The sequence below is a fragment of the Mauremys reevesii genome, linkage group 4 (assembly GCF_016161935.1).
Source record: "Mauremys reevesii isolate NIE-2019 linkage group 4, ASM1616193v1, whole genome shotgun sequence".
NCBI classification, from domain to species: domain Eukaryota; kingdom Metazoa; phylum Chordata; order Testudines; family Geoemydidae; genus Mauremys; species Mauremys reevesii.
This window is the reverse complement of record NC_052626.1, coordinates 47475853-47502697: the sequence shown is the minus strand read 5'-3', so window position 1 is coordinate 47502697 and position 26845 is coordinate 47475853. Positions and strand designations below refer to the sequence as shown.

The window sequence follows — 26845 nt, the reverse complement described above, 5'->3', positions numbered from 1 at the left end:
CCCCATGTGTTACCTGGCACTGCATCTTCCCAAGGCATCAGGAGAGGTGGGTCCATCCCAGGGGCCTAGCCAGACATGAAGGGCAGAGAGTGCCTGGCAGGGAGGGTCGGGTTAGTCGGACACACACACACACACACGATTTATGAGAGTGTGTGTGTCACCTCTCCCTGTGTGAACCCTAAGAATCCAACTACTCAATATTTCTTTTTAACAGGGGCTCAGTCAACTTATTGTTAATTTGAACGTTTGTAGTGCATAGTTCTGATTGATTGCCATTGAATTTACTTGAATATGAGTAATTTTACCAGGTGTCCCGTATTCAGCATCGGGAAATATGGTCACCCTATTTTTAGTGCACCCTGGATGGCTCAGCTAAGGGAAAAGGCAGTGGACTGACCCTCTGCCCCACTGTGTGTGCACTGTGTGTGATGGCTGTGAAGTTCCTTTGTGCCCTGCCCCGCCCCGATTTATTGCATTATGCATTTTATAAATAGTCCTTTGTGCCAGGTATTTTGTTCAGGTATTTTATTGCTGTGCTAGTTAGTTGGTACAGCATTAATTATTTCAATAGCTTTACTAAACCAAGTTAAAATGCTTCTATTTCCTGAATGCACTAAAGCACTTTACATTTTGAATCTTCACAATGCAATTTGGAAATCTTTTGAATAATAGAAAAACTGTGATTCTGTAGCTCAGGTTAGTTTTTGAAATATTAAAAATAAGGTACTGTTATGAGTGTTTTAAAATATAGGGCCAGATCCTCAGCTCAATGATCAGTTGAGTTTCTCTGCTTTAGAAATCCTAGATCCTTTGGACTCTAGGTTTCTTGGAAATTCTTTGAGATAATATGGGTAAACAATTAAACTTTCTATGGTGGTGTTTCCATTGGGAACCTTGGGGGGGATGCAGTTAGATTTCATTCACAAAATAGGTAAGTAGCTAGTTTATAGAAATAGATTATTTATTGTAAGATTTGCACCTCACTGAAACAATTGTCTGTTACGTTATTCATAATGTGCTAGATGAATACTATGTTTCTAGTCCAGAACACGGGGTGTCATATAACTGCACTGGCACAAGCAGATCTCCAAAAATGAATTGTGACTCAGAGAGGCACCTCTCTGAGTCACATTTCTCCCTGACCTTGTGTTCCATGACAGGCAACTGAAGTATGCCGCATCAGTTGTGCTGCCAGATAGAGCATACTCCTTGCTTGGCACCTAGTCGCCACTGCCAATTGAAACATTGGAAGGGTGGAAGAGTGGAAATATAACTTAATCTAGTCTCTTGCTTCTCTCTGTTTGTACCCCAGTCCTTCCTTGTCTGCTTTGTTGTGATAGGAAATAGTGGTGTCAGAGAGTCTGCTTCACCCGGTTGCATCCAGACTCCCTATCCTAGCAAGCCCTATATGATTGTGCATGGTGAGTGGAGGATGGCTTAGTCACCTGCATGACTGCATAGTAGTAGGTTATAATATAAGCCATAATACATTTTTTTATTTTTGCTCTGCTCTTTGAACATCCTATATCTAATGTAGATTTTTAAAAGTAGCGTCTTTAAATTGGGCGATCAGATAAAGGGAATAAGGCTGTATATTGGATTTAATAAATGACCCATTCAGCACATGTGAGTCTACTCTGTTATGGGGCTGCCAAATTGCATAAGAAACCTGTCATGTTTCTGAAATGTTCCAATCTGATATACCCTGGTATACTAAAATATTATTTTTGTGATGCAGATGAACAGCATGAAATCAACTGCTTGAGGCTGGAAAAAGTAAAATATTGAGGCAATGAAAGCAGAACAGTGAGGAAAATAGCATTGTATTCTATGTTCTGGAATTATCAAAACATTATTGTCTCATTCCTCAAAATGCCAAATATGATAGTGAGGGTACAAAGAAAAAATAAAGTGCAAGTTAAGAAGTACATATTTAAGATCTATTCAGTTACCAATAATGCTAGCACTGGAGCTTGGCTACCAGAGGCCATAATGGTATCCTGTTTAACATATTTATGTTGGTTGTAAAATTAGGAACTGTCATTATAGCCCCACATCACCTGCATAAGGGCAAAACACATAAATCAAGAGGCGTTCCAGCGCCATAAAAATGACATAGAACTGAATGGCATGAAACTCTTACAAGATATTTATGTACATGGATACCATGTACCAAGACACACGTGTAGATTTTTAGTGGATTTGATTGACAAGTATTAAAGGTATTGTTATCCAGTCCAGTTTGCATTTTCTAACATCAGCTCACTTATATTGGAGTATTATAATTTGAACTTTGAAACTGAAAGGGTCTAAAGTGCAAAAGGACAGATGAGCTATTAGTAAAAAGGCTTCTACATCACAGATATTGCTTGAAAACTCCACATGCAGATCATTTGCTGATTTCTGTTTGATCATATCCATAGACCTTATTCAAGTTATGTCATTCGCACGCTGAACAACCATCATGTGCAATTAACAATGTAGAACTGGAAGCAATAATCAGTAAATCAGCTACATTTAAAAATATGCCAGTGGATTTTAGGGAGTGGTGTATAGAGATAGAACATTAATCACAAAAAAAATATCTGAGTGGCGATGTCTTTAGGCTTGGTGTGAAAAATAAATCACAGTCTAGTTGAAAGAAAGAGAACCAGTTAAGTTTTGTTTGTTTGTTTAAAACAATGATCATATAAAAAGAAGAAACAATGCTTAAGGAACACCTGTAGATTTTTTCCAACTTGGTTTCTGGTAAACCATACATGAATGGCTGTATTGTGTGCAGTATGTACCGATAGTAATCATAATGAGAACACTGATAACCTTTACAATGCTGTGTATTTTACTCTAGCTATAATTAAAGCTAAAGTTTCCCTAATAAACATGGCTGCACGTCCTATTCACGCTAACTGCTCAGGGCATTTCAGGGGGTAGGGCAAACTAGATGGAGGGGATCATCTCTAAATATGAGCCTGTGTGTGGAGTACTGGGGGAGGAGTTAAAGAATAAGAGCCATGAGTAGGGAAAGACGACCACTTCATTGACTGCAGTAATCCTAAAGAATTTACAATGCTTTGAATTTTGTCCCTAAATCGTATACTTGATCAAAATCTTGCATATTACAGGCATTCATGTAGCTATGGGAAAAGGAGAGACAAAAGCACTGATGAGCAAAACTATTCAGGGTCAGAGAAGTGGGGGTCAGTTTGTGGAGTGAAAACCAAAAGTAAATTGATTATTAAGAAGCTAAGTCAAGTACAAGTATAATATTGATGTGACATATCTCTTCAGCTATTGTATGGAGTAAAAGTGCATAACTGATTGTGACATAAAAATCTATTGTCTCACTTCAGTATATAATGAAAGAATCTGGGAAAACCCTGCTGTTTTTATGTATGTTCTTGGTTTCCTTTCAGAGAGTAGATGAAGATGACATGGAAATATTAGGTCTGGAGCAGTCACCATTTGTAACTGTTATAGGCTGTTGCCTGAATCTATTAACAATGAAGTCACTTGTGTGTCCAGTATAAATAGTTTAGAATTTCCTGCAAGGAAATTACATGAAGCATCAGTAAGGAGTGACATTACACTTATAAGTCAACATCCCTGTCATTACTTGACCTATACCTTTGTGTGCAGATATCAGATTTGGCAGCTGATGTCACAGAAGACTCCCACAAATTGTTGCTCTAAAATTAGTTTTTATTGGACAATTGATAATCAGCCTGCTAACAAGTTAGCCTGTTCAGTAACAGCTTTGGACTACTCTGTTGGTCTAGAACTCTATATTTGTTGTTACCTATTACAGACTTTATCACTGAACTTCCTTGGCTAAATACATTGAGTTAGATTATGTCTTCAAGGCACTGTGGTGTGTAGAGATGCAACACTGCCTCTTGCTCTCCAGGGGCACTGTTCCACCAGGGTCTTAGATGTGAATATGTCTGCCCTCTGCAAGGGGGAGGGGAGTCTCCTTAAACCATCTCCCGTCTTCCCACCTCCCTTGTCCCCCATTCCCCCAAGCAGAGCTAGACACAATCTAGGCCTAAAACAAAAAACTCTATATCCACAGTAGGTTACTTTCTCCCCTGCTTGGCTGTGTTTAGGCATCTATTACTGTCTTCTTGTTCCTGGCACACCATATGAAGTAGAGATTAGTGAAAGTTCTACTGTGTGATTTCTTGATTTTTTCTCTTATTTTAGTCATCATTGCCTTTGAAAACATAACTGCAAGTTACTCTCTCTTTCTATTTTTAAAGCTATTTGTTTTAACAAATAGTATGGAGATTGCTGTTTGAAGACACAGCAGTTACCTTGGTATCTGAGATATTGCAATATATTTTATACTTACAATAGGAAATAGTTTTGATACCTCAGATATCATGGAGAGGAAATTATTTGCAAATGGTGACTTTTTCAGGCACTTCAGTCCACTTTCAAAGGAAGGAGGTAGCATGTTCAGGAAGACATCTTTCCTATCTTTACAGTTATGGAGTAATTTTTGGTTTTTGTCTGCACATTCGGGTGCACACACGTTATATTTAGCATCTTCTACTTTAATATTTCTTATTTTATTTACCAAACCTGGTCCATAGTCTCAGCAATATGAACAAAGAAACTTCTATCGGGACTTGGGCCATACTTGTATAGCTGGGTGGCTCTCAATCTATTTACCAGCTCTCTATGTGTTATGTGGGCCACATCCACACAATATATATATATCTATATATATCTATATATCTATATATCTATATCTATATCTATATCTATATATATCTATCTATATATATATATATATATATACTACCTGCATGGCCTTGAGGATGTCATATGGCCTGCAGCTGTTTGCTGATTGGGCCACAGGTTGAGAACCATAAGTACTGCATGTTCATTTTCATAGTTCCCGGGCACTTTAACAGCTTTGAAAAGAATAATATTGTGCCACAAAATTAAAGTCACTGAAAGTTATACAGTGATTTTACTTACTATAGTACAAGGCAAAGTTGTAATTAACACTAATGGTGTTTAAAAATGCAAGAGTCCATGTCTATAGTATCTTTCCAGTGGTGTAATCAGGGATACAGCATGACTGAATGTGCAGACATTGGAACATAATTGTTTTTTATTCAGTTATAGGTGCCCAGCGCAGGAGAAGCCCCAGTGCCCTTGCCATTGAAGTATTTGAATCACATTTGGGAAGTCACATTTTACAGGTAAAAATAATGGCTTTACCAAAATAATCAAGATAACTAGACAGTAACAATATTTCTGCCAATTATTATTATGTTGTTATCTGGGCTTACATTTATGAGATTTTTTTTACAGATTCCAATTTTTTCTTTTTAGAAAGTCTACGAGTGAGAGAAATTTAATGAGATAGGGAGGGCAAGTACTCTTTGTGCTGTAATAATTTAAATGAATCACACTATGTAGTTATATTGGACTGTGCAGTAACTGTTGCTCACAGATATACTGTGTGTGTTTGTGTGTGTATAAAACACCATTTTGTGTAAATAATTTGATTTTTGTAAGTGTCCTGTTCAGATTTAGATTTTCTTTTCTCATTTTAGTTTACAAGCACCATTTCCTTTCCCCTGCCCACAATTGTCATGTCTCTAACAATGCAAATTATAAAAATCTTCATCGAGAAGAAATAACAGCATGTCTTCCAGGTCTTAGTAGTAAATGAGATAAGAATAATTTGATTTTTCCCAATGCATTTTATGACACCGTACAGTAGGTATATGTGAAAAAGATTAGATTGAACAGAAATGACATGATAGAGACATTCATGTATGTTATGTGTTTTGTTTTGTCAGGGTTTGGTGATTCCACAAAACATTTTTTAGGTTTTAGTTGTCAGAGATAGAGTAGAAGCAGGTAACAAAGGCAACAGCAACAAAATGGGGAGTGTTTCGTCAATGTAGACTAAAAAAAACAAACAAAAAACCTTATGGAAATAAGAAACCTGCTGTGCATATGGTCTTTTCTAACTGCAGCACTAAATAACTGCTGTTCTTTAGCAGAAATTTCTGCTTCTCAATCCAAGTATGCAGCCTGGAATATTGTCTTTTGATATGCAAGAGAGGCAAGTTAGAATACTATAATGAGAAATATTCCACTTCATCTGAAACAATTGAGAGGTATTTCTCTGTACTACCACAGCTGTAGCTTTCAAAGGAGCTATGGATAATCTCCAGGTTTTCATACCTTTTTGCAGTTAGCTAAATGTAAAATGGTAACAAAGATAATTCTAGCAAAATGTAAAATTTACCACTGGAATGAATTTCCCTTAAGTGCAAAAATTATGAATGAAGTGATTTAATTATTTGTATATCCTTGGCAGAGGTCTAGGTTCAAGGTTTTAGTGCTGTAAGCAAATACTTATGTTATGGTTACTGTACCAAAGATGGTAAATGTGCACCACTGAGTTTTGCATAATAGACACAAATGCGGTTGTGCTGTCTCACAGATGTAACAAAACAATACAAAATTAGAATAAATACGCAGCAGTTTTGTGATGTTTGAGTTTGTGTAATTTGTCAGCATGCTGCTATGAATATATAAATACATACTGTAAAAGCAACAAAGAATCCTGTGGCACCTTATAGACTAACAGACGTTCTGCAGCATGAGCTTTCGTGGGTGAATACCCACTTCTTCAGATGCATCTGAAGTGGGTATTCACCCACGAAAGCTCATGCTGCAGAACGTCTGTTAGTCTATAAGGTGCCACAGGATTCTTTGTTGCTTTTACAGATCCAGACTAACACGGCTACCCCTCTGATACTAATTACATACTGTATATGTAAAGGTATGCTTTTTACAATGTGTATTACTAGTAATACCCAGATAAAACCTCATTGAAATTGATTTGTATCCAGTTTTAGTCCAGATGTCTATCATAACCTTATAATATGCATACAATTCATTCAGTTATTTAAGGTCTATCACACTACAACCTTATTAGCTATTTGGAATGTAAATTTTTCATTCATGGAATGGCTAAGAAGCTTTCATCATTTTTTTATCTTCTTAAAGCAGATTTCCTTTTTATTTTGGATTTTCCACCCAACTAATACATAGAAGATGTAAGAGCTATCAGACAGATAGCAAAAAAATCACTATAGTGTGTGGAGTTGATGGTTTTCAGTCTGAGTCACCATAAATTCCATATTGAATATCGGTTGAGGTGTGGCCTTTTCAAAGAGGGTGTTGGTCTCTCCAAATTGCTTCCATTAATCTTCAGCAGAATTGATAAAAGAAAGTTCTAGGGTGACATTTAAAAGAGAATAGATTGTGGATGATGGATAAAGAGCGCAGTGAACTTATAATGGATGTAAGTTAGTCATAATATGTTAAAAATCTTGTCTCGCTTTAGCAGGCTAAAACGTATAAAACAACACTCAGTAAGAGAGTATAGGGAAAGAATTGAAATACAGTAGCTGCAGGAATCTCAGACTATCACCTTGTGATGTCATTGGTAGAAGCACCTTGTGATGTCATTGGAAAAGCACTCCAGAAGGTCAGAATACTAGTAAGATGTCACAGATCCAACTAGAGTCTCCTCCAATGGAATGCTGCTCTAACAAATATTGCTTTGGTGGGCGCTACTTCTAGAAATGACATTCAAAACAATACTGTGGTAACTGTTATTTGAGAGAGAGAGAGAGAGAGAGAGAGAGAGAGAGATGAACAGAGAAATACGTGCCAACCTGCAAAAAGTACTGTATTGCAGGAGTACCCATATTTTTCAGAATCTGTGATCTAAGGAAGCTGGATTAATAGGTAATCTGTTCAGTGCCCTTCATAATTAATATTTTAAAGTCCTGGCTAAAGGCAAATTCAGAAATTAAAGAGACTTTTTCTAATATTTTTGTTATTTCAAAATTTATTGACAGACACACGAGAACCACAATATAGTATATATTTAAAAAGTGGACATAGTTTGTTTATAGTGATGTTATAAAAATAGAAATGGAGCAACATCTTGTGACATTTTAAATCTTGATTCTACAAGCAAGTACTCTCAGTCAATCGTGTCAAAAATTTCCAAGCCACAGCCAGTTGCAGTATATCATACTGAAGAGATGATTCCCACGGTAGGTTTATGGCCAAAAGAAACTACGCACAATGTGCTCATGGAAAAAAAAGGAAATACCCCAAATATTATTATAGCAGTAGCCCCACAATCAGAAAAGAAGCTTTCAGACATTATCCAATTAAAACACCTGGATGGAGAAATAGTGGGAATGCCTTGAATAGAAGAGAAACCAGATAATTAGAGTTGCCCATTAATTATTAGCAAGACTTCATTATACTCCACATTCATCTTATGCATGAGAGTAGCTTTATAATGAGGTTAGGCTGCAATGAAAAATATCTTTAATTTTACCTCTGTGGTGTATTTTTTGCTTCAGTATAAGTTCAATGAAAAAACGTTGATTTCTGTTATCACTTACTGGCAAACTTTAGTTCAAGCAAGACTTAAAAGTTAAGATGAATATGGTCAATTTACATCTCTTGATACTTTCTTTAACTTCTTAACTATTGAGGATTAAGAAAAGGGGTCAGTGACCCCATATTCTTTATGTAATCAAGAATGATCAGGAAATGTAGAACTAAATATAGAGAAAAGGGAAAGTTAGTGAATATATTTGCATATGCAAATTAGCTTAATTGATACTGCTTGCCTCTACAGGGATTTTTCATTACAAACTGGAGTGCTACATTGTTCAGCTCATATTGAGTAATTTAGTAACTAATGAGACCAGTTTGCACTAATTTGCATATGATAAATGAGCTTAATTGCAGTAAATAACTTGGAGGCATAATTACTTAATTTTCCTGTGTTGCACGGCTTTTAAGTTCACGTATGAACAACTCAAGATAATTTTGCATATTTAAATTAGTTGCTTTTAAAATTTCTTGAACAAAAAAGAACACACCTTAGGATTTGAACTGTAAAACAATTGAAAGTAAAGTTTACAGTATTTTTAGTAAAAATTTAGATAAGTTCTTAAATATGTGTTTTGTTTTATTGTTTTTTTATGCCAAGCTCCTATCAAAGTAGATATATTTAGTATTAGACACTATGCAGTAAGCTTTAAATATAAGATTTGGAAAGAAATATTCCATTAACAATAATAACAGCAACTTTGTATCTAAATTGCAGAGATTTTTACTGACTGTGTACTCCTGTATATAAGAGCAGTAACTTTTAAAAATTGAAGTCAGTGCTGTGAAAGTGACTGATTGGTCAGCAACTGTAGTTTTTTAATGGTGCATTAAATTACCATACACAATTGCACAGGCAGTGGTTGTGTTAGATTATACAAACTGCCCTACTAGTGTACTTCTACTCAATTTTTTATGCACCATCCCTTTCACTCAGAAAACTATTCAAGTTTCCATGCCCACTAAATCTTCATTTTATTTGTGGACTTTATCATGGTGCCAGTTATGATGGTGCTTTATGTCATGTGGAGTTGTTCACAAGGAAGTGTATTGAGAACACCAGCTCAGTTCCTGTAGGTCAATGAAAATCACTTAGCCAACTTTTGGGACATTACAGGCCTTAGATGGATTTGAGCCAATGAACAAGGAGTGAAAAAGCTCAAAATCCCAGTGACAATCCCCAGAACCAGCTAATAGCACTATAACAGTGAGCCCGGTCATGCCCCCATGATTTGCAGGTGGAGTGAGATTGTACTAATTTCTCCATCCTGTGCTGAAAAAGGGCTCAGCTACTTTCTCAACAGCATTCTCTCCTTTCCTCAGGGCTTACAGAAGGTGGTCTTGGGGGATTTTTACATTGTCCTCATACCACTCTTGAAAAAATCAGAAAAACAGAAATCCACTTTAGATTGTGCCTCACTACCAGAGCTGGGAATTCCTCTTTCCTTCCTTTCAAGGTCCCTTCCAGTTCTAGGAGATTGGTATATCTCCAATTATTACCTAAATCAGAGCTAGTTGGCACTTGTGATGCTGCGGAATCTTTATGTCATAGTCCCTGGTCTCCTGTGGATTGGATGGGAATCTGGCGTGTTTGTGTGCATGGTAGGGAAACTCCAATCCTTTGGTGGAATGGTAGACGAGAAGTTTCCACAAGTAATTCTTAGTGGAGGTTTACTCTTCTTTTGCTCCATTCTATAGGATCTCACATGGGATTGGGGCCATTGAGTTTTCTTCAGCTTTTCTGCATTTAAAAACTCAATAAATAAATAAATAAATCCACCCTTGGGCATAAGAAGTCTGCTGCACTGCTGCTAACATTTTACACAACTTGCATTAAATTACATATTTTCATGGGGAATCTAAGAGCCATATGTGTTTTGTTCTTGATTCACAAATACAGTGCCCAGAAAACCCATTTGCCAGCTAGTATGTGAGAATGTAATACAAACAAATCTGTGTGGGTCTAATAAAAGGTACTTTCTTGACTCTTAAATGTATTCTGTTTGTTGCCAAATGTAGGGGTACACTTGTAATCAAATCTTTTAATACCTGCTTAAAAAAAACATACTTACAATCCAGAAAAATCTTTTCAATTTTGAAAAATGCCCCTTAATGTTTTTTATATTTGTAAAGAGAATATAAACATTAGTCTTTGTAATAAATGCAATACAGTAATTGTAGTATGTAACAGTATTAATGTAGTGTTTGTGACACTCTGGGTTACTGATCTTTAGAGTTGGCCAGTTATTCATTTTGAATAATGTCCTGTGCGAATTTAATATTCCTTGCTATTTGAAAATCGCTCAAAAACTATTCCTGATACATTTGGATGTAGTTGCTATTAATAAATATTCACCAAATAGTTTGGACAAAATGTTTTTTGACCGGGGGTTGATTGTAAACTTTTTGCCAGTTAATTACAGTGACTGTTGACTTTTTGTTATTCATACTGTGTATTTGCTTACTCGAGTCACATACGATAACATTTTCAAAAGCAGCTAAGTCCCATTTGCAGAAGTGACTTAGGCACCTAGGAGGTTGAGATTCATTGAAAGACAATGGGATTGAGGCTCCTAAGTATCTAAGTCAGTTTTGAAAAAGAGACTTAACCTCCTGTATAACTAAGGTCCTTTGGGAAATTTTACCTATGGTCTTGTTTCTACTTCCTGATTGGTTGATTGAGACATTTTAAACAGGAGAAAAAACAAATAAGTAATAATGAGTAACAAACTTATATTATGAATTTTTGGGTAAATATTCATTTGGGCTAAATATTGTGAAGCTGTTGGGATTCATTTACACTTTTATGAATGGCCAGCAGTTCTCAGAATACTCACTAACATCAATAATATAGAAGCATGAATAGTAACAAATTGAATGATTTATCAGATTTTTTTCATATTTAATCAGTTCTATTGCAATTATAATTGAAAACTGTTGTTATGAAAAAATTTCCTCTCTACTTCCAAAGGATGTAACATCTTTTGTCCTGTTGTAGAAACGTGCCATTATACACAAAGGAAGAAAGCTGTATAGAATTTATAGGAAACTACCAGATCACCAGAGAGTTTTCTGCTTATGGTAATAGGTCTTGGTCTTCCATTTCTCTTCCTATTTTTGCAGCATTGTTATTGCACCAATAGGAGCATAGTGACATCAATCAAACATGGTAGATTCAAAAGGTGGAAAGAGTTCACTAAATGTTCTCACTACAATATGTTATAACATTTTAAATATATTGATATTTATTTATAATAATGGCCAACAGGATAACAAGATAATGACACTATTTATTTTTTCTCATGACTAAGATGATGTCTTGAAGGTAACAGATTAACTGGAGAGTATGCTGGTAAAGTTTTTCATGCATTGTAAACATGTATTGGGTGTGTAACCAATTTAGTTTGTGCAAAACCTGTGACTCTTTACTGTTAAAGTCAGAGGAAAGATCAGGGAGTGGAGCAGGTCTTCTACATTTTTCAGGTAATGAAAGATGGTACAGGAGTTGCACATAGTTAATAATGTAGTTTGGAAACAAAAAATGCTTCCTTTGGGTAGAAACAAGCAGCACTATTTAGCCATGTGAGTAGGAAGACTGCTAAGAGTTAAAATTGGCAAAACAGAATGAATGATCATTATTGAATAAGACAATAAGAAGCAGTTAATTTTTGTTCAGCCACACATGTTTAAGTATTGTAAAAGTTTGGGGAATTTTAAAATTGATATCACATACTTCATGGTTATTCATTTTAAGTACCAAAACACGTATAAATTGGCATCAAATGCATAGGTGAGCTTGGAGCTTGATGGGTGGCAGGGCACATATTCAATCTTCTCAGAGATTCTTATCAGGGCACAGGACCCTACCTGACCTGAGAGCTGGAAGAGAGGAGAAACAGATTGTAAAGTGTTGGAGTGCTGTAAAATTTTAGGGAAAAGATTCCTCTTCTCATGTACAGTTTTCAACAGCTTTACGTATTATATAATGAGGTGAACTCTGTACAACACTGGTTAGGATAGCAACAGTGACATGAGACTAAAGGTGAGGAAGCAGCAGGTGGTAGTCTTGGAATATATAGATGATTATGCCCATCTAGAAAGGATATTAACTGAAAAGAGTCTACTGCTGGCTTGGAAATGTGTGGACAAGAAATGACAATTGCTAATGATGTCAGTGGTGCAATATGTAAGTATAAAAGGTGACAGTTCAGTTTCTTATAGAGTTGTACTGGATTAAGGGGACAGGTTGTTAACAGATCTGTGTTGGCATAGGGAGGAAATGTGGTGAAGTGTACAAAATTTTAGTCACACTTATTAAACATTTGGGGCAGAGTTCTGGACTTGCTGAAGGAAAGGAGGGTGAGGAAGTAGAATGATTGTCTGGCTATACCGAAAGAAGGACAGGACACATATGACATAGGTTTAATCAGGTTGCAACTTTATTATTAGATGTCTGGGACTACCCAGCAGATAAAAGTGTACAGTACAAGTAACTCCATGTTTATTCCCTAATTACCTGTGGGTTGGGGGGCTTTCACCAGCTCCCCCACTTTTTCCATCCAGGAACTCAAGCAAATCCATTGCTGCGACCTTACCATCCACACCCCCTCATAGGAGGGTTTAGGTGGGCTATAAGAATGGAGTCCAGAACTGCCCCCCATTCTTTCTTTTAACGAACACCTCAGTAGTTTTCATCTCTCCCGCCACCCCCACCCCCCAAATCATAAACTACTGTTCCCTTCAGCCTGCCAGCCAGCCAAATACCCCTACCCCCGCTTAAAGGTGCAGAGCAGCCATTACTGTTGACATTCAACATGGCAGATTAAAGTTATATAGCAGTTGTTAAAATAAAATGGAATTCAAGGGATGAAGGTTGTTGTAGTTTAAACCAGTCAATGAAATGGTCTTTAACGGTGTTTTGGCAATTAAGAGGCATGCATTGTGTGATAAAATGGAATACATAGGTGACAAGGTAGATTGGAGAAGCGGATTAAAGATGGCATAGGCCTCCAAAGGGGAATGATTTCAAAAGACACATCCTCTACTTTATACATTTTAATTATGAATTGGACCCTCATCTTTGTCACACATAATTCACCATTATCAGACTCGTTCCTTTGTTCAAATAATATCCAAAGCTTTCAAGGGTGAAGCTGGAGGAGACATAGGTTGAGCTCATAGAGATATAATCCAAAAAGTAACAGACTGTGAGAGAAAGGAGTTGCATAGGGAGAAAAAATAGACTGGCAGGAAAAACTAAAAACTTCTCTACACCCATGCAAAAACCTTTAAAGGCAAACATAGTTAATCTAGAATACCTGGTAACAAAACACAGTTTAGGCATAATAGGCCTTTCTGAAGAATGATGAGATCACAATAATGAATGGGATGCAGTATAAGATTAATATATTCAGCAAGAAAGACTGATTACACCATAAAGGAGAGGGAGTAGTATCATACTACGGGGAAAAAAACCCTAAAAAAACAAGTAAAAACAGATTTGAGGAAAATGAAATTTCCAAATGGGCGCAAAGAATCTGTACAGATACAAATCCCAAATTCTAAGAATAGAAATATGATTATATCATGGGCAACTGGATCTGAGAAGTATTGGGTGCTCATTGTTGAGAAAAAGAGAGAGACCATATGATCTATTGAAACAATAGTATCATATGACGTCAACTGCCCAGCTATTAACTGCTCAAAAGTCACATCAGGGCACAGTTTTAAGGCAGAACTATGGGACTAATACATGTAGTGTTGTGAAAAAGTTAGTAGGATCTCTGAAAACTGCAGAAGATCAATATCTCAGTTGTATAGTATGTCTTTGTTGAAATAGGACACCCTCAGTAACAAAATTCTGCCTTACATTCCAGGATGCATAGTATTTCATTTTTTTCTAGAGATGAGTATTTAATACCTACATTGGAGTCTGTCAAGGGTTGATCATGAGACTCGTCTAGCAGAGAAGCCACAAAACAGCCAGAAAAACAGCTGAATCTCTAGTACTGATTTTAATGCTACAGCTGATCCACTGGTGGAGAAAGGCAGGGGGCTTCTAGGCACTACTTTAATATAAGTAGAAATAAATAAATATAATAATGAGTAAACATAACTACTCACTGAGCTGAGTTCTGTGATCATTTAAACAGGTGTAAATCCAGAGCAACTCCACTGAAGGCTATGAAGCCATTTTGGAAATTAGAACAGAAATTGGCTCAATATATTTCATTTTCTTAAAGAGAACTAGGAACTAAAGGCTAGTTCTGAATCTGAAAAGGCTAAACACCTTTGCACAGGCATTGCTGTTTAAAATTGAGGCCTCAGATCCATGATTTGGAATACATGCCAAGAGGACTTCTTGTGTTCAGAGACTTGAAAGATGCTAATTTATATATTCCAAGATGTTCCAGTCACCGTAAGTGCATTAGTTTGGACCCAGAAAGCAATGCTTTCAATGCAAAGCTATGTCAAAGATATGGCATCTTAACAGTAGCTGCCCGAGGGTGTGTGTATTAAGAGACCAAGAGGGAAAATATATATGTATATATAAAAAATCAAGTATCAAATTGTTTTGCAATTGAAGCTTGAAGCAACACACTTAAACCTGCATTTTATATGGCAACTATAGTACATGTAGTTTCGTTTAATAAAGAAATATTTGATCTGAGCTGGATACAGCATATCGTACTGTGTCATTTCACTCCTGAGAAAGTATTTGAGGAAAATGACATATCTCAGCACTGTTTGTTGACTGTTTTGTTGTCACCTGCTGAGTGTTGTCATTTCCATAGCCAGTGGGCTGTATTGAATCAGACAGAAGGAATAGGTCATTAACAGAAATGGAGGACTTTCTGCAGCCTGTAGAGGTTGAAGGAGGATTTTTTTTCCCTGCTACATCAACAAAACTGTATTTAATGGAGTCTTCATTCAGCTATGATTTGAGGGTTAGCCCTATTTTCAACTGAAGTAATGCATGGGTTCTCCAAGAAGAGCCATATCTTGACTGGATATCATAAAGGTTCAGATGGGGACAATTAAAATGTCTTGATTTCTGGAAATCATGGGGTTTTCTCCCCTTCCCCACCTCTTCCCCTGGCTCCTGGCACCAATCACATATTCACTGGGGGGTAAGAAGGCTCTCAATTTTATATAAATGAATAGAAAAAAGTTTTTAAAAGGAAAATGTATTTTTATTTATATACTATAACTATAAACAATGGCATTTGTCTCCACTTTGCAGAAACTACCAGTAATACAGATCCAAAGCTGACTGCATTGTTCCTTTCAGACTCTGTGGAGAAAAACCTAGAAATAATCTTTAGGTGGTCTTTAATCTGTCTAGTACAATTTTTTCAAATATCCTGTTTTTGGTGCATATCAGTGCATGGTGGGTTAGATTGGTACAAGCATCCTTCTTAGTTTTCCTTTTTTCCCCCTTTTTAATGTTTGTAAGATGTGCATTTGTTTGTTTCTTCACATGTCTAAAATGCATGTACACACAATTGATAGAGGGCTGGATTAAGGTAATCCAGGATTCTGGGCACAAAACATAGACCCCTGTGCTGTTCTTCTGCCCCTACCTGGAGTGGCGGCCAAGGTCAGCAATGTGGGTCCTCTTATTCCTGCAGGAGCCTTCCTCTTTGTTGTCAGTAGCAGTCTGCTGCACTCTTCTCCTGTCACACAGCTAGGCTATGTTTACTGTCAAGATCTTACAGCTGTACCGATGCAGCCTCAACTCAGTAAGATCTTTTATATAGCCATTCCATGCCGACAGGAGAGAGCTCTCCTGTGAACTTAATTAAACCACCTTCAACAAGCAGTGGTAGCTATGTCCCATCAACGTAGTGCTGTCCACATGGATGCTTATGTTGGTACAACCTATGTCTCTCAGGGGTGTGGTTTTTTCACATTCCTGAGTGACGTAAATTATGCCAACATAAATGGTAGTGTAGACATAGTCACAGTCTTCTGTTGGGTGACAGAAGAGACACCCAGAGCAGTGGGTCTCAGAGTTAATACCCAATTGAAATTCATGGGGTAGTTCACACCTCTCAGAACTATTGTTTCAGGCTGTGCGCAGATTCAGGGACATACTTCATTGAATTTGTTACATTTGGGTTATGATTTCATGCTTCTCTTTGCAACCACAATGACTAGAAACTTATTGTTTAAAAAACTTAAATGAAAACTGAGATTCTGTTCACACACTGACTCCAGGAGCTGGAGATCTGGGCACAGGTCTCTGTGCCCATGTCTTAGTCTGGTCCTGACTTGGAAAGTAAAAAGACCTTTGCATGTCTTTAAAAAGTCTAATATTTGCATGAATGCAAACATCTTGTTTTGTAAAGTAAATGGGCAGACATCTATAAAAGGTGCTACTTTCTCCTGTGAATCAAGTTGTTTAAAGTTAGTAATTCCTACTAATAACAAGAACAGACACAGTTAAAAAAGTCTGTGTTTTGAACATTTCTACCTGCTTTAGTAGTATTCCCTGAACAGTACATAATGGGGTATACTACTAAAGCTGATAAAACTTTCAAAACAGAAGAAACGTTTTAAGTCCATGCATTGTTTTACAGCTTCTTTGGGGAAGCCTTTAATGAGGTCACATAAGATTCAAGTCAATGTTGAATTAAACCCATTAATTGGGTACAGCATTTAGCTAATTAATCATTTGTTTTCTTCTTGTATATAAGGATATATCCTTTTCACCATTTGAAAGGATTTTCTCCTGTGACTCCCAATACTTTAAAAGCATTATTTATACATATCCTCATACTTGATATAAGATTATACTCCTTTGGTAGTAGATGAACGAACTCAAATTGTATTTTATGAATTGCAAAGACTTGTCTAAATTGCATATTTTATGTATTGATCTTTATTTTTCATCTTTTCCTGTGTGGTCCTCTAAATAAATTCTTGATCCAGTATTTTTTCTCTAATTTGCCTTCTGATTGCTTACAGTTCGTTGTGGTCTTAAATCTATGTGACTTACTATATTTGCTTTACCACATAAATGATTAATTATGTCTCTTTGGCACACATTTTAAGGAACAGAAAATGCTCCATGATGGGTTCACATAGCTATAGTTCACAATGCTATAGTTCAAGCATTCTCATACTCTTTTGTAGTGTGACGATATCTGGATACAGAAATCTTCATATGGCTATCTCCCCTCCCATTTCCCACCATGTCATTTGCAATCACATAACAAACCGTTGGCAACTACAGAAGTTATTCACATGAAAAAATATGAAGGAAGTATTTAACATATTTTTAGCTCTCTTCTAATGTGGTTTAGCAGCTGTGGAGGAGTCAGCAACATGTGACCAACCAGCTCTCCGCAGGCTCCCAGCAAATGCTCCATGAACCACAGTTTGAAAACCAATGTTATAGTTTTATTAAAAACAAAACCAAAACAAAAAAAAAAGTTGGGGAAGGGACCTAATATACGCCAGGCCTGTAGAGACTTGGCGATTTTCCCTGTATAGTCTTCCAGAAAAACTTTACGTGAGATTTAAACTCAAAGGCTTTACACAATGCTTTGGTATTTAGAACAATCAAATTTTTGCAGTCAAACGTCTATCACAGTTAATAATTCACTGATTTATGTACATAAAGTATGCTATCAGCAGACGATACTGGAAATAAAAAATATGCCATCTGTTAACTCTGAGAACAAAAAAATTGGGATCTTAAATAAACTAATTGAAAGAATGTGTTGTTGAGCTTGGCTTCGTCCCCCCCCCCCTTTTTTTTTTTTAATTTCTTCTTTTACATGTCTGAGGCGGTGATGATCTAGACGGGGTTTTTCATCCTTTACAAATTATGCAGTCAAGCAAAAACAAAGATACAGTATGATATTGCCTTTGATGAAAAGGGATAGATATTATCTTAAACGTAAACGATAGTTAACAAAGTACATGTTAGAAAGTAGGAATCAATGTTTTTCAAGGACACAATATTGCACTGAGATATAGAATAAAAACTGAACAAATGTTTTGGTTTTCTTTGTTTTTAAACCCATACCTCCCAGGCCTGAAAATGAAAGTGGTGCTTCTGATCTTAATACTTATGACATTTCTACCATGTCCTCTTTCTAGCAGTCAACCATTTTTTTATTATTTTAAAATCTGTCCACAGAAGCAATATAGTATTTTAATATCTGTTAGTTCTAGATATGCACTGTTTGGACACAGATTTGCCCATTAAACGCCAGACCATTCTGCAGGGTATTCAGTGGGAGAACAGAAGAAACATTGCTCCTCTTGCGGCATGCGCAAGAACGAGTTGCAGTTACCAGTCTCTCTGCTGGGGAGAGTACAGAACTCCTCCTTTTTGCACACCAGTGGGACACCGGGAGGAGGTGGAAAAATGGCCACATTCCCATTCTGCCTCAGCTGCAAAGTAGGCAAGGAACACTTGGGGAGTAGGCTGTGTTCTCCAAAAGGATGGTGCATCCTGACTAGTCCTTGCACAGTAGGCCACTCAGCTTCCCCTGTGACAGTACAGTTCTGTACTGCTCCCAGTACTTCCCAGTGCTTGCTAGTACCTAATTGATACTAATGCTGCAAAGGCTCCCCCACCTCTCAGACAGACTGTTCCTAACCAGAGTATTAATTATCTGCTAATGGGAGGCTTGGTAGAAGGTGACTGTAGCTGCCACTGCAGAATCAAAGTGTGTATACACCTGTAAGCAGCGTTCAGGAATGGCCCTATGGGGCTTCCCTCCTGGAGAGGCTGGGATTTCCGAGATTTGGAACGAGAGTGGAAAATAGCCGTACATTGTCTAATAGATACCATTTTATGATTTATTGTAACTAGGTTTTATGAAGTTTTGTTTTAGTTCCTAATATGTAATAGTTGCATGCCCAGCCCAAAGCAAAAGTTCAATCATGTTGTTTTTCAAGGCAGTAAAAGGAAAAGCAGTCGCTATGGTAAAACATGGGTTTCTTTTAAAGAGGGCCTCACTTTCTTTAGTCTCAAATATATGCCCAACTAGGGTGATGGTTGCAAATTTCTAAGTAAACCTTGCAGTTGCACTAGCTGATTTTTAAACAGAAGACTCTTTCAGATAGAGCATTTTAATACAGTGTCCCCGTCTAAAGAATTTTCTAGAAATTGTGGTGCACCCAGCTTTTGCTACTATCAATTTCTCGCAGGGCATCAAGCAATAAAAATTGTTTAGAATTAAAGAATAACATGGATGATATCAGTGAGTCTCCCAGAGAAATAGACAGGAAGACTGAATGGACATTTAAACATTTTGCCATTTCATTGCAGCTGCAAGACTTCATCCTCTGTGCCTAATTCGCCAGAAATAGCTGACATGTTTGAGTTAGATGTTTAGTGGCATATGAAAGCTTTAAGGGAGGCATACTCTGTTTATACAGTGCTCCTTAATAGAGAGAAACTGCTCACCATCCAAGAAACATGACTACAGGGCAGCAGCAGGTTGACCCACAGCAGACAGACAATCGGGTTTATCAGCAAAGCCAGCAGTAGAGCCAGGAAAGAAAAGCTGACATCCAGACGCCAGTGATACAGGAAACCTATCCAGACTTGGGCATATGGGTCCTGCATCTGTCAGTGTTGCACCAGCAGTTGGCTCCCAACCTTGAGCAGATTCTGTATTACTAGCAAGTTGCAGCTCCCAGCCAGCACTGTTACTGAAATGGATAAGCCAACTCTTCTGACTCAGTACTGTTCTGTTTGAAAGGCAGATTTAGGTCAAAAGATGTTCTGTGGGAATGGGGTTGTTTCCATTTATGGCAAGATTGTGATATACAATTATTTTAGTCTGTGAAGGCATTACAATTAGTAAATTACATAGTAACGAAATGGTGGCATCCACCTAAAAGACACAGGATCATATTTTATGTGGAGCTTCCCACACAAGTGCAGGAAATTCAATGAATTTTGACTTGCTTGTTTTTCTGTGAGGCAGTGGAGATGGTCTTTTAAATCAGTACATGACACTAGTTCTGTGGAGTCTCTGAACTACTTTTCTCTAATAAGGAGGAGCAGCTATTCTCTGTCTGCCTACCATCCTATTCCCAAATTTCTGTAGAGGCCAAATCTTGTGGCTGGTGCTGCAGTGGGGGAGATTACACAAGATCCCAGAGAGAGGGAAATCATGTAATAGAGATGACTTCTCCTTTTCTAACTTTCTTCCTTCCTTCATCCTTCCCCGCTCTTCCAACCTCCCCCAACACACACACACTTTCACTCCTCTGGTAAGTTCTGCTTGATTGCTAATCTCCGCTCACATAAACCAGTTGGGGAATTTTCCATAAAGGGGTTTGAGGCAGGAACACTCATTTTCCTGTGGATAGCTAGTGAATTCACAGGACAACAATACAATTGCAAAGTCTAGGACTATGAAACACAGTCCAGTGGTTTCAGGCTGAAGGTGTTAAAAAAAAATTGGAAAGGGAGATTAAATCTCTCGTCTTTATTTGTCTGTAGGTTTCTTCAATGGTAGGTGTTTTCAACTTGTTCCTCAGTGGGGCACTCACCACTTGCCTCCCCTCCAAGCAAAATTCAGTCCTGGTGTAAGTGGCCACAATGCTAGGGGTAAATTTGACCCTGTTCCTTGACTACAGCTATCTGTTCACATTGTGAGACAAGAGTGAGTGTGTAAAAGGCAGCTCTGAGCAGGAGTAGTGAACACACACTGCTTTCTATCTGCTCTCCTCTAAATCTTTGCTTGTATTTGGTTTTATTTTTGAAGGAATTTTTAGCCAGTATTTTGTTCTACCAAACTCTTGCGGTGTGTGGTAATTGTTGGGTGCTAACCTGGTCTGGCAGGAGGGTTGTGAATGTCTCCCACAGTTTTATGATTTTAATAAGACACAGATTCTTCTGGTTTAAGTATGAGTGATATTTAAAGGATTAGTGACTACAGCCTCTGCTCTCTAACTATGTAAATAAAAATGGCAATCCTTCAAAATAAGTATCCAATAATTATTAATTAATTTAGTCAGTACTATAAAAATGTTAGTTGTTTGGAACTAATGTGACTGTAACTGGTTTCCACCTTGGGGATTTCATTGTAGTTTAGCAATTATGTACTTTTATTTAAAGTGTTGTTAATAACATCAACAATAATATTTCTCTTAAAGGCATGATTTTATGAAGTGCATTTATCATTTCTAACTAGACCTCAAATTAGAAGGGAAAATACAGTTTATCTTCTTGTTAAAATAAAGTGAGTATTTCAAGATAAAGCATTCAGAAAAGAGAGAGGTCAAAAGAAAGTGAATTACTCATGTCTTACTATGTTAGCTGTCATTCTAATACAGATAAAATGGGTAAGCTCTGTCTTAGGGCTCGGCTACACTTGCGAGTTACAGCACAATAAAGGAGCCCCAGGCGCACTAGCTCACTCCCCGTCCACACTGGCAAGGCATGTAGAGCACTCTGACTCCGCGGCTACAGCGCTGCTGGTACTCCACCTCGGTGAGAGGGATAATGTTTGCTGGCCCTTGGCGTCAGTGTGAATGTTGCATTATTGCGCTCTGATTGGCTTCCAGAAATGTCCCATAATCCCCTTAAGTCAAGTGGCCACTCCTGTCATTGTTTTGAACTCCTGTGGGAATGTGGAAATGCCCTTTCAAAGCTCCGTTTCTGACAACTGGCATGCAAGCTGTTACTGTGGAATGCTGTGAGAGAGAGAGAGGCGGGGGGGAAGAGGAGGTCTGCTGCTGTCTGAACTTACAAGACAGCATGCTGACATGCTCTCAGCCCCCCAAAAACCCACTCTCTCCCCTCACATACACACAACACACTTCCTGTCACACTCTACCCCACCCCTCCCATTTTAAAAGCATGTTGATGTCACGTGCATGCTGGGATAGCTGCCCATAATGCACCACTCCCAATGCCGCTGCAAGTGCTGCAAATGTGGCTACGCCAGTGCACTTGAAGCTGTCAGTGTGGACAGACTGCAGCGCTTTCCCTACTGTGCTCCATGAAGGCTGGTTTAACTCAAAGCGCTCTACATCTGCAAGTGTAGTCATGCCCTTAGTAATACATCCCTCTTGATCCATGCTAAACAGATCACTTTCTCTAAGGTGAGGCTGTACTTAAAGTTATAAAGCTATATGAACAAGGAAGTACTATTTCTTTCTTCCAGTTGCTTTTCCCAAGTACTACTAAAGTTCCATTAGGTTTTCATTTGAACATCTATATATGTTTCTTTTTATATAAATATATTGGCTGTTTAGTTCTGATTTTTTAATATACAGTTTTAGTTGTGTCACAGAGTCAGCTGTCAACATTATCTTTTTTTTCCTAGAAAGCATGTTATACATGATATATAGGAGTAAATGTTTCACATTAGAAAAAGGAAGATGAAAACTTCAGAGGGCAATTCCCTCCGACATTTCATAGGTGCCAGGTTGAGAAGTGTTCAATTTTTTTAAATTTCATTTTTATTATTATTTTGCTGTGTTGTGTTGCTTTAAGGAATGTATTTAGCCCAGATTTTTACTAACTACAAATTGATTATACATTGTCCTGCAGAAGGACACCAGTTAATTTAAACAAAAGAAACAGTACATCGCCACATATACAGCAATACACATATAGTGGCAGATCTCAAGTGCTTAAGCTTACAGGAAATTTATTAAATTAATTTTAAAAGGAAAAAGTTTTGTTTCTGGATAATTTAACAGCCAATATTATGGCAGATTCCTATTTTTCATATTAGTTTTATTAAAATCAAAGGTGATGTTATTTAATTACTCTTCACCATCCCCTACTATTGGATTTCCAAATTAATCCAGTTCATGCATTTCTACAAAAACCTAAGACAAGGGCAAGCCTGAATACCCAGTTATTGCATGGCATACTGTCATGTAAAAGATCCAACTGTGAATCCTTTTGTTCTTTCACTGTGAAGGATGGAACTATTAATGGGCAAATGTTAGTAAACAACATTTCAGACTGTAGTATTCTGGATGATTAAGGGTATTTATATGAATAAAGAGGTTTCCATGTAGCCATTCTGGCCTTAAGAGAGGTACAGCTATCCATGAAGCAGTGGGGATAGTTACACATAGATAAAATATTTCTTCATTAGACCAGAATCCTCTCATTATCCACCTCTCAGGCCTGAATAAGATGTTCCATCTATGTTACCTCCTGCCCACAGCTATACACACCTCAAAGTTTGGACAGTCAGGAGGACACAGTAAGGAATGAGCCCTCCCAACAGGTTTTTTGTGTTGGATTGGCTTTATTCTGAAGAAATATGGACAAAAATAAAAAAACATTGAGGGCATCTGTGATAACCTTGAAATTGATCCTAAGGGATGCTGTATTATTCTTTTTAGCTTTTCATAAAGTACAGAAGAACCTTCACTCTAGAGAATATTTATGGCAGCAAAAGGTCTTGGGTCAAGCTCCTCAATTGACTGCATCCCAAATACATCACAGTGCATTGTTAATTACATTATTTTTATTCAATTATATCCAAAAATATGCGAGCACTTAGCATAGTAACCTAATACCGTGTGAGCAAAAATTAACAGACATTGTTCCCACCAGTACTACTCCATTTTATATAATAAAATATATATGAGTCAGATCTTCAGCTGGTGTAAATTAGCATAGCACCAGTGAAGTCAATGAAGCTATGCTAATTTACAACAGCTAAGAATCTGGCCTGCCCATTCACCCCTACATTTTTAACCATAAAAATCATATTGATTATAAAAGCCACACTAAAAATAGGACAAAAAGGGAAGAACAAAATATGCATTTCTAACAGTTCAATAGACTTCATTGCAGCTGATCACAATTATCGAATATCATTTCATCTCCTCTCTGAAATTCAGATCATTATTTCAGCTATGTGGGTGGGGGGAAAAGTTGAGTACAACTTATTCCTGGCCACAACTGTAGGAATATGTAATTAACAAAACCCAGAGAAAGGTTTTCAATGTTAAAAAAAACTTCCTTTACCACTACATTCTCTTTTGAGAGCACACAGCATCTCAAATTAAGAAAAACTTTGCATCTGTTTAGAAGTTTTATCTTATAAGAAGTTTGTGAGCTAGTCAGGGTCATAAAGTAGCGGTTACCTCTCCTATTGAAATTTACAGTGATATGTCTGTGGAAGTATATGTGTCTACTTTTAATGCTTCGTTGAGAAGCAAGAAATTTTGTTCGCTACCTTATAATTGCATGTCTCATACATGGAATTAATATAGGCCTGGTTCTCTTCTCACTTTAATTTTATACCAGTGTTACATCATTGACTCTAGTACGATTACTCCTGATTGACACCACTGTGAGAGAAGAGTCAAGCCTGAAAACTCTACGCTCCTGAATTATCACGGAGTTTATCTGGCTAATCGATTGTGATTCACCAGTCTGTGTGGAATTGTGATCCAGACCCCAATGAAGCATAATGCTGTGCTTTGCAGAACAGGGGTCCAAAAGAAGAAACAAAAGTTTTACCATGAGGTGCTTTTAGAAATAGTATCCAAGAGTGGAATAGATGTTGAGTCACCCAGAGAGTCCATGTGCCTCTGAGAAAAACGACTAAATTTGATCTGGTATTTGGAAAGGATTTTGTAGTAGGATAAAAAAGGTTTCACTAGGTATGAAGATTTTCTTCTTGAAATCAAGCACATCATTTAAAGACAAGATTGCTACTAACATCTGTCAGTATAACAGAGACATTTATTAAAATGGATATATTTCAGAATAGTTTTCATGTTTTCCCTTCTTTTGTGCAAGATGTATTACCCTGAATTTAAAAAGTCAGTTTATTCTTCTGAAAAGACAGTTTTAATTTGCAGCTCCATCCTCTTTTTGAACTAGGTTTCTGTTTATTGTTGATCCTGCATTTTGGTTCCAGGTTGTGTTATCGAATCATGCCTTATCCAACCTCTGATCCATTCGAGGTAGGCCATTATCTCATAGTAGCTAATCACTCTCAGACTGATTTAACTTGGAGTCCGAACTTTTAAAAATGTTTGCCTCTACATTTTGTAATTCTTTTGTCAAAAGAGAAGCAGTAGCTGCTAAAGTTGAGTCACTGATACGTTTGGAGGGCCATCTCCCTCCCATTGGTTTCTGCAGAGAGCCCTGTGAATCTAGGGGATTTCCTCAGAAGAGGTTTTTTTCTGTTTTAAAATCTACCTGCAAGTAATTCATCCTGGGCTGTTGGAATAACTAGAGGCATTGGGAAAAAGTGGTTTTAGTTATGTCTGGGCAATTGTCATTAGAGATTCTTAAGCTTGATTACATTTAGTCTTCAAAGACCTTCTTCTGATTCCAACATACTTAGGACCTAGTCCAGCAAAGGACTTAAATGCATGTTTAACTTTAAGCCAATGGGGCTACCTTACTTTTCAGAAGTTAAGGGAGAAAAAACAGAAATCCAAAATGCTCTGCAAATGTGGCTTAGGAGAAAGCAGTAACAAATCTATCCATTACTGGGGAATGTCTTTTTGTTACTGTAATAATACCTGGAGGAGAGGGAGAAAGATATTTTATTCTGTCCTACTGAAAGCAATGGATGGCCACAATAACTAGAGGTTCAGACCAAGAGCCCCGCTCTGCTTTTATAATGACTCCTATCCATTGCCAGACTGACATATGGCTGAGTCAGTTTCAGGGTGAAGTTCGTGAGCCAGATTCTGCTACCCTTACTCACAAATAGCAGAATGTCTGTGTGTACTACTCCCATTGAAGTCAGTGGGGCTATCTGCAGAATATGATGTTATTCACTATAAATGGAGGCAGAATATGGGGCCATTTCCTATGAATAGCAGAATTCTTTTATAAATGAAAAAATAACTTGCTTGTGAACATGTTTCTTGACCACCATTATCTCAGCAGCTACAAGGCTTTTTTGTACTAACTTAGGTTTCATGTAAATTTTGACAGCTTCGCCTTTGATAAAGACATCTAACTGAGTAACTATACAAGTATCAATTGAAAGAATGGAACTCTTACAGTACCATTAGCTTAGTATTGTCTTAGAACTCTCGCCTTTTTATTACTGCCTGGAACCAAACTATGATGCACTGATGGATTATTTTAATTCAGACTGTCTATTGTATAAATGATTGTTTTACTAAAAGAAGGAATAGCATTGAACAGAACCTAATAGATCTCTCTCTCTCTCTCTCTCTCTCTCTCTCTCTCTCTCTCGTTTTCTTTTGGGGGAAAGATCTGATTTTGCTCAACTAAAAAATGTCTCCCTGGGACTTAGTATATATACAGTATATTATCATACAACAAATGTAAACCACGCCATGCTGACTCAATCTACTTTTGGAGCAGCTCCTGAGCCTCTCACTCACACCTTCTCCATCCATAAAGCGCTATGCCCCTTCCCCCAACAAGCCGGACAATGGCTCCTCC

The 26845-nt window shown here is 37.4% G+C and overlaps 1 protein-coding gene across 2 annotated transcripts in view; it reads left to right on the top strand.

The window, feature by feature from the left end:
* Positions 1-26845, top strand: part of NPAS3 (neuronal PAS domain protein 3) — an 811595-nt gene that overhangs the window by 405758 nt on the left and 378992 nt on the right. For both annotated transcript variants that reach the window (XM_039538326.1, XM_039538325.1), the window contains one exon: positions 5128-5210. In XM_039538326.1, coding sequence (XP_039394260.1) covers positions 5128-5210 — 83 coding nt within the window. The remainder of the gene's footprint in view (positions 1-5127; positions 5211-26845) is intronic.